This window comes from Pteropus alecto, unplaced genomic scaffold (genome assembly GCF_000325575.1).
Source record: "Pteropus alecto unplaced genomic scaffold, ASM32557v1 scaffold461, whole genome shotgun sequence".
NCBI lineage: Eukaryota > Metazoa > Chordata > Mammalia > Chiroptera > Pteropodidae > Pteropus > Pteropus alecto.
The window spans coordinates 1,256,871-1,265,664 of NW_006431079.1; the positions used below are offsets into that span (position 1 = coordinate 1,256,871).

At 36.8% G+C, this 8,794-nt stretch overlaps 1 protein-coding gene across 1 annotated transcript in view; it reads left to right on the forward strand.

Annotated features, from left to right (window-relative positions):
* The first annotated feature begins 3,914 nt into the window (after positions 1–3,914).
* The window catches only part of IPO7 (importin 7), a 40,723-nt gene continuing 35,843 nt past the window's right edge, over positions 3,915–8,794 (forward strand). Inside the window, exon 1 of the mRNA XM_006905626.3 lies at positions 3,915–4,161. Within this exon, the coding sequence (XP_006905688.1) occupies positions 4,078–4,161 (84 nt within the window). The 5' untranslated portion in view covers positions 3,915–4,077. The remainder of the gene's footprint in view (positions 4,162–8,794) is intronic.

The window sequence follows — 8,794 nt, forward strand, 5'->3', positions numbered from 1 at the left end:
TAGTGAGTTAAAACAAGGCCAGCTACACCCTAGAAACTGGTTCATAAACTAGAATCCTAATTCATTCATTAAAATTGGTCATATATGTATGTGGACAAAGCCAAGATTGAACAAATTCACAAGTAGGTAATTCTGCTCAGGAGAGCCAGGTCTGGGTGAGAAGATTGATAAAATTAAAGCAAAAAGAGCTTGACTCCTCTCTAGAGGTGAGTCTGTCTTTTAAAACAGAAAAAGTTAAAAATCACATAATATCACTTATATGTGGGATTTTAAACATAAAAGCAACAAATGATCAGGACAAACAAAAAGGGACTCATGGACATGGACTAATAGACTAGTGGTTATTAGTGGGTTAGTGGGGTAGGGGAGAGGTAGACGGGATAAAGAGGGTCAAATATGGAGTTTAGGGGGAGGGTGAAGTGGGTAAAGTGAATCAAATATATGGTAGCTGAAGGAAATTAGACTTTGGGTGGTAAACACACAATAGAATATACAGATGTCAAATGATAATATACACCTAAAAATTATATAATTGTATTAACCAATTTTATCCCAATAAACTTAATGAAAAATTTAATAAATTAATAAATAAATAAATTTCCAGCCATATAATTTACATTCTTTGTGTCATTAACTTGACAAAATATAAATAAATGTACAGATAAATTATGTGTGCTAATCACATTTCCAGGTAAATTCTGTAAATTCTTGAAGGGTCTTGGAAACAAGCTCTATAGATGAATAAAGGAACTCTGGCTCCCTGGATAGGGTCCAGCACTTGATGAGTGCTATTCTCTTTGAAGCATGAAACATAGGCCCCGTTCCAGCTGTAGTTGTGCAAATCTTGCTGACTTTCAGTTCTCAGTATTCAGAGAGAAAAGGAATTAACATTTTTGGAGCACTTTCTATGTGTCAGGTGCTTTTACATACATTATGCTAGCTATGCTATAATTGTCACAACTCCATGATGTAAAAGTCAATTCTGGAATCTAAAATAGATATGTAGTAGTGCAAAGAGGACTGGCTTTGGAGTCAAGAAGATTGAGGTTTCAATTCTGGCTCAGCTACCAACTCATTACTAGTTCATTCATTCTTTCTTCATTTATTCACTCAAATATTGAAATTCTGGTAGACATTAAAGCTGTGTGGTAGTTGGTGAGGATACGAAAGTGAATAAACATAATATTTGCAGAGCATTTGAAATCTTGCTTCCCAGAAAATGTCAACAATTTGGCTAAAATAAAGTCACGAAAATTGAAAAATAAAGAAACAATTCTTATTTTCAAGGTCCTTGCATTTGAGGGATAAGGTAGAGAGAGAAAACTCTTAAACAGATTGTATCATTACCATGATAAAGCTATCTACAGGTTATATTATGAAAACTATGACTTTTCACACCTAAGTAACCTATTTGAGACCTGGATTTTCATTTGTAAATCAGGAATAATTATATCTCACTCCTAGTTACAGTGGCTGGCCTGTAAGAGATATTAGTATTGCAAAGCCCACTACTCTAGGGAAAAAAATTTGTGCCTCCCTTCCTTTTTGCAAACTAAAAACAATAGATGATATTTTAACAAATTGCATTTGAAGGCTTATGACTTTTTTAAGTATTGTTTAAAAAACAAAATTAACAAATTGGGCAGAGGACCAATATAGATATTTCTCCAAAGAGGACATATAGATGACCAATAGACATGAAAAGATGCTCGATGTCGCTAATCATCAGATAAATGAAAATTAAAATCACAATAAGATATCACCTTACACTTATCAGAATGGTATCATAAACAAATATAAAAATCACAAGTGTTGGCAAGAATGTGGAAAAAAGGGGAATCCTCGTGCACTGTTGGTAAGATTGCAAATTGTACAGCCACTGTGGAAAACAGTTTGGAGGTTCCTCAAAAAATTGAGAATAGACCCACCTTATGACCCATTGATTCCACTTCTGGGTATTTATCCAAAGAAAATCAAAGCACTAATTTGAAAAGATATATGCATCCCTATGTTCAATGTAGCACCATTTACAATAGCCAAGATATGGAAGCACCAAGGTGTTCATCAACAGATGATTGGTTAAAGAAGTTGTGGTGCATCTATACAATGGAATATTACTCAGCCATGAAAAAATGAAATCTTTTCAATTGCAACAACATGGATGGACCTAGAAGTTATTATGCTAAGTGAAATAAGTCAGATAGAGAAAGAAAAATACCATATAATTTCACTTCTATGTGGAATCTAAAGGACAAAATAAATGAACAAACAAAATGGAGACAGATACAGAAAACAAACTTGTGATTGCCAGATGGGAGGGGAACTGGGAGGCTGGGTGAAAAAGATGAAAGGATTAAGAAGATTTAGTAGATACCAAATAGTCATGGGGATGTGAAGTACAGCATAAGGATTGTAGTCAATAATATTGTTAATAACCATGTATGGTTCCAGGTAATCCAGAGAGATCACTTCATAAATTATATAAATGTCTAAACACTATGCTGTACACCTGAAAGTAATATAAAATAACGAATGAAAAATTAAAATTAAAACATTTCAACAGAGTAAATTTGGAGATCTAATTGTATTTAGTTAAGCTTTCACGAATTGGGCAGTATCCCATCTAGCAACTAGAAGGGCACTGATGAGCTGTACAAAATGGGAGGTATTTATAGGCAGAAAGAAGGTGAGACTAAGAAATTAAAAGAGTGGATTATTACAGGCAAGGACACTTTCTCTTATGAGAAGGCAGGGGATCTTCTTAGGCAGATTATCTCACTAGTGTTGATCAGGAAATTTCAGACTGATTACGTTTCTGGGAAAGGAAAAGTTGAAATTAGATCAGGTATTAAATCTAGAGCTGATATCATAGGCTTTATGACACAAATTTAGGCCTGTGCTATTCTGTTTAACACTATGTTTACATAACTTTATAACAATAGCAGATATGAAAGAAAATTATTCAAAATCTCACTATCCTAGGAAATCAATTAATTTCATTTGCCAGCTTTGTTTCTGTCTTTGTCCATGTTATAAAGCTATATTCTTATGTTTTTTGTTGTCACAAGGTATATAATACTTGTAATTTTATAGTAAATAATATAAAATATTATATATTATTATTAATATATAATTATATATTATATGGTGTGAAATATTTAATTGAATGAATTCTTGTAATTTGCTTAGCCGTTCTCATATTGTTCCACGTTTCTCTTGAGAGGGAGAGTGATTCAGTGGAATGAAAACCTCAAAAAGAGGAACATTCTAGGTTTGAAATCTTAGATGAACATCTTACTATGAAGCGACATTGGGCAAGTTATTTAACCCTTCTTTGCTTTAAATAAACCATTTCTTTAATTGTTTTAAAGAAGGTACGTTTTAATAGGAATTATACTTCTTTCTGCATTTAGATGTGATTTACATCACGTCTGCCAGAATTTGGATACTCAATAAAAAGCCATAATTTTAGTATTTGATTATAATAATATGAAATGTGATAAATACTTTTCACACATAAGGTTTATTTAATTTTTGTTATTTCCTTAAGATAGTCTCACAAATGGATATACGCAGATCAAAGATTATGAACATTTTTAGCGCATATAGAAACAGCCACAAACTGCTCTTCAAAAGATTTCTTTCAATTATACAACTACTAGCAGTGGGTCGCATCACGCATTGTATCAGATTCACCTCGTAGTCACCATAAGTATATTATTAAGTGAAATAGTTGTAATTGATTATTTTAATTTTCTTTCTGTGTGGTCTAAATATTTTTCTTTTTTGAATTCCAAGACGTCTGTTAAGAGGGACACAGCTCAGGGCCACGTGGGCTACGGGCTGCACACGTGGACTACATATCCCAAGGTGCTCCGCGGCGCGCCGACAGGAAGTGGCCGGAGCATCTCCCGCCTCCACGCCGAGGCGAAGAGGTTCTATCCGGGGCCTTGGCGCTTCTCTTTCCTTTCGCGCCGGTTGCCGCTGCGGAGCGCGGTGGGTCCATGTGCGCAGTGTGCGGCGCTGTTCTAGGCTCAGAAGCACCAGAGCCCCGGGTTTGACCGAGTCTGCGCTGTGATGGACCCCAACACCATTATCGAGGCCCTGCGGGGCACCATGGACCCAGCCCTGCGTGAGGCCGCGGAGCGCCAGCTCAATGAAGTAAGGACGCAAGGCTGGCGGCGGCGGCGGCGGGCGGACAGGCGGTCTGTCTATGGCCGGCCGAGCCCTCCAGGCCTGGCCAGAGACGCGGACGGCGTAGCTGAGGGGCCCGACCGGAGTGGTGGGGCGGGGACCTGACGGCGACAGCCACGCCGGGGCGCCTCAGGCTGCTGCGGTGGCGGTGACGGTGGCAGCGGCCCAGGCAGGCAGCCTTTGCGTCGTATCCTGAGCTGGGCCTCTGGCTGCGGTCGAGGCACGAGGAGTCGGCTGAGGCGAGGCAGGCGTGACGGGCTGGACACATGGCTGGGTCGGGTCGCCGGCCGCCCTCTGGCTCATTTCCCGCTAGTTCCTCGCGCCCAGGAGGGGGCGAAACTCGCTGAGAGGTTTTTCCGACGTTTCCGGGAGCAGTCTTGCTGGCGCCGGGTTTTGGAAGGGCTCCTGGGAATATAGAGCTAGTCCTTTGGGAGCTGCGCCTGTCAGCTTGTCAGTTCACTGGGCTGATCAGCGACCTGCACAACTTTCTCCTCTCCGGTTGAGCTGCTAGGGAGAGCTTTCAGAGGCAAGCCCCCGCCTCTTTAGCAGGCTGAGGGGACAGCGGGATACTCAGTGAGTCTGATTCACTGCTCTTAATACCTCAGTCGGAGGCAGAGCGGTGTGGTGGAAAAGTGTCAGGAGAACTGCACCCTTCTAGGTAGAGCTGCAACACTAATTTCTTGACTGACCTTGGGCAAGTCGTTTTGTTGCTGAGTTTTTCCCATTCATAAAATTAGGCCATAGGGTTGCTCTGACGGTCAAGTGAGACAATTTAAGACAGGGTGCCTTGAGTGAGTATTTGAAAGGCTTCTTAGAAGGACCACTGTAACTTATGCCAGTTAATAAGTGTCCTTGGTATACTGATTTTGCCAGCTTTAGTGAGATCTAGTGTACATTTTTTTAACGTAAAAAGAGGTCCCTCTTTAAAGTAGAAATTGGATTATTTTATGTTCCTCTTAGTTGGTAGGCAAATTATTTAAAACCATTTATATTGATTTACAAGAAGCCGCAGGAGCATCTCAATTGAACATCTTGAATGTGCAGTGCAGTTTTAGAGATCCCTGCCCTTAAATAACTTGTATTTTAAGAATAGTACCCACAAAGTTTAGACAAATTAAGTGTAAAGTTATTTTAAAATAAAAAGTTAAATCTATTTTATATGTAAATGAGACCATCTTTAGATAATACTTAGAGTGATGCTCAAACTCTTAAGCTCAGAGTAGCCTTGGGGAGGGGCTTAAGATTTCTTTTGTATATAAAATAATGAGTTAAAACAAATCCCCAAATTGAACCATTACTAAAGTATGGAGAGAGTTATGGATCACTTTTTATTTTGATTTGTGATAGGTTAAGATGAACATTATTTTGTTTATGAAGTATTAATGCATGTATAAGCCTGGACACTCTAAAAGTTTAGTAATAGTTATTTCTACCGTGACTTTGCTCTAATAACACATTATTTTGATTATATATTTCTGCATATAATTGTCGATTTTAAAAATTATTGAGTTGGTTCTCTTGTAGCAAAATTGGTATATAATGCTTCCTGCAAATTTGAAATTCATTTATTCCTCCAGCAGGTATTGAATGTATAGTTGTATGCATTAATATCTTGTAATAGAGACCTGGGGTGAGTATTTCACAAACTAGTGTTTGGAAGATAAATAGTATTCAAAACTGTTAAGCTGTTAGGGTCTTTGGAATACTCTGGAATAGTGAACACTGCTTATCTTTTCTGTCAAAGATAATTTGGTATCTGGGCTGCATTACTGTGATTGTTAGCTATTTATGTTTTGCAAATTTCTTTCCATTATTACACCTAGATATTTTTAGTAATTTTCCTAAGGTAACTTTTCTATTAATTTCAATTCTAATTTTCATTTTAATGAAGTGATTCCATTTGAATATTTTTTGTTTTGACTTTCTCTGTGGCAGAACCTTGATTCAGGAAATAGATCTCAGTTAAGTCTTGAGAACCTTGACTATAGTAAGAATGAGGAAATAGCATTTTATATCTGGCAGGCTCTTCTTTCTTTAGCTAAGATAGGATGAACCAAACATTCCTTGATGTCTCGACAGAAGCTGTATTTTGGTTCATTTAGTTAAAAGAAAAAAGATCTTTGACATTTAAATGGATCTCTTAAGCTAACTGAAGTAATCACTAATTGTAAAAATTATAAAGGTTATCAAAGTATTATAGTGCAGGTAGTTAAAAAATAAAGTGCTTCTGTCTCAGAGCTATTGCACTTAACTATTTTTTTTGGAACCCCTTTTACTCAGTTATCTCCCAGGATTGTTCTCACTTCTATCACTGTTCAAATGTTTCCATATCACTAAAGAGTTGCTGGACTACTTCACTCGCTATCTCCCTTTGCTTGTTTATTTTTCTGTATGGTACTGATTTATCATCATATATATTTTACTTGTTGTTCTCCCCACTATAATTTTGAGTTTCAGGAGGTCAGTAATTTTGCCTTTAATACTGTGATTCTTTGATTTGTCAATGTTAGGATTTACTGACTTCTTGTTATAATAGGAAACAAAAGTTATTTAGTCTATTATACCACCTCTACCTCAAAGATTTTGGGGGTGTACATATATTTATATATTACATATATATAAAGTTAAGAAAGTTTGATTAGACTGTTAGAGACCAGAGTAAGGACTCTGTTTTTGGAAGATATTTTCAAGAAACATCTGACTTAGTATTCCCCACTGACTGACTCTGTAGTATGTTAAGATTTTTTTTTTTTTGAACTGCTGTTATAATTTTAAAACTGGAGGAAACCATTAAAAAGTAGAAGTATTCTTGGAAATATGATTGAAAATCACCTTAGCCTTTTTAAAAAAATCTACTGAAGAATTCTGTACTGGTTGGGGATATTAGGAAAGTTATTTAATCTCTAAGCATCATTTTCCCTGTGTATAAAACAAAAGTAGTTATGTATGTCATTGTGTTACTTGGGTTGAGTGAGGTGATGGTGTGTAAAAAATTTCAGAAAGTGGCACCTACTAAGTTCTCTCCAGATTATTTGAATTGCTGGTTGATTAACCAATCCAACATGCCATGTATTTTATTTCCTATCTTAGTCTACTAACTTAGTAGTTGTACATCTCATTGGAAGGTGATCAGCGCTCATGGTGGAAGAACATAAGTACATATTCTTTGGACACTAAGATCACTAAGTAGATAGAATTGTAACATGAGAATTAGGACAATTATAAGCACAATGCCTGGCACAGTATAGGCTCTCAGTAAATATTTGCTGAACGAAAGAGAAATAAGAACTTAAATAATACTCAGAAATGTTAAGAGCACTCATCTTTGAATCTTTCAAGTACGTTTGTTACAGGGCCTGTCACTTCTCATTTAAATTCTAAACTTTGAGATTGACTTTTGTATATCTAGAAGTATAGTTTTTAAAAACTTGTTTAGGTAATCTTAAATATGTGACATTTGGTATTCATTCATTTAATGTTAATTGTTATGTTCTAGAGCAGGAGTTCCCAAACTCTCCTCCCCGCCTGCCACCGGACCATAGCCGGTACCATGGCCTGTTAGGAACCGGGCCACACAGCAGCGGGGATGAGTGCTCCCCAGCGCTAGCATCACTGCCTCAGCTCCACCTGAGAGCATCAGACATTAGAGTTTCATAGGAGCACCAGTCCCTGGTGCCAAAAGGTTAGGTACCGCTGTTCTAGAGACTGTTTGTCCTTGGGGTTACAAAGACTGTCCTTTCTTAAATGTATACACAAGACACACTCAGAAATACTTGTTTCTGCATTTGTGTGTGATAAAAAGTTTTTGGCAATTTATTTTAATAGACAACAGTTTCTGCTCTATTCCTGCTTTAACTCCAGTGTTCTTTAGTGGAAACCTTTCTATATACAAACCTTTACTCATGCTGCTCACCCCTCCTGTTAAGCTCTTATCACCTTAAACTAAAAATTTTCCTCATGCATTCTGTCTTACATGCAATCTTTTTCTACTCTGACCTGTGGTTCTGTGTAAGCTCAAAACTCATATTTTTAACACCTTGTATATTCTCCCTTTTTGAACTAGTTAATTGCTGTCTCTTCTACAATAAAAGTTCATTGATTTTTAATTTATCTCCAATGGGAATTAAATCTTTAGATTAAGATTTTTTTTTGACCCTGGAGTATTAGCTGAGAGTAGACATTCAACAAATAATTATTTCTGTTGTTTAAAAAATATTTAAGTGCCTGTCAAGTGGTTTTTCTTAATTTGAACATTAACGCTGTCTTTATTTTACATGTGTTTTTATAATTGTACAGGTCTGCAGTCTTTTTTTTCATTTTTAAACTTTTATTAAGGTATAATTTACATTCCATAAAATTCACTTTCTTTAAGTAAAATTAGTGATTTAGTGGATTTATTGAGTGGCACAACTGTCAGCGATCTAGTTTTGGAACATTTCCATTACCCCAATTACTCTTTCCAGTTAACCCCCTATGCCAGCCCCAGGCAATTGCTAATCTACTTTCTGTCTCGATTTTCTTGGGAATCTGGTGTCCAATATTTAGTATTACTTTAAATTAATTTGTTACATCCTTTGGAAGAATATAAGACTTCCTGCAT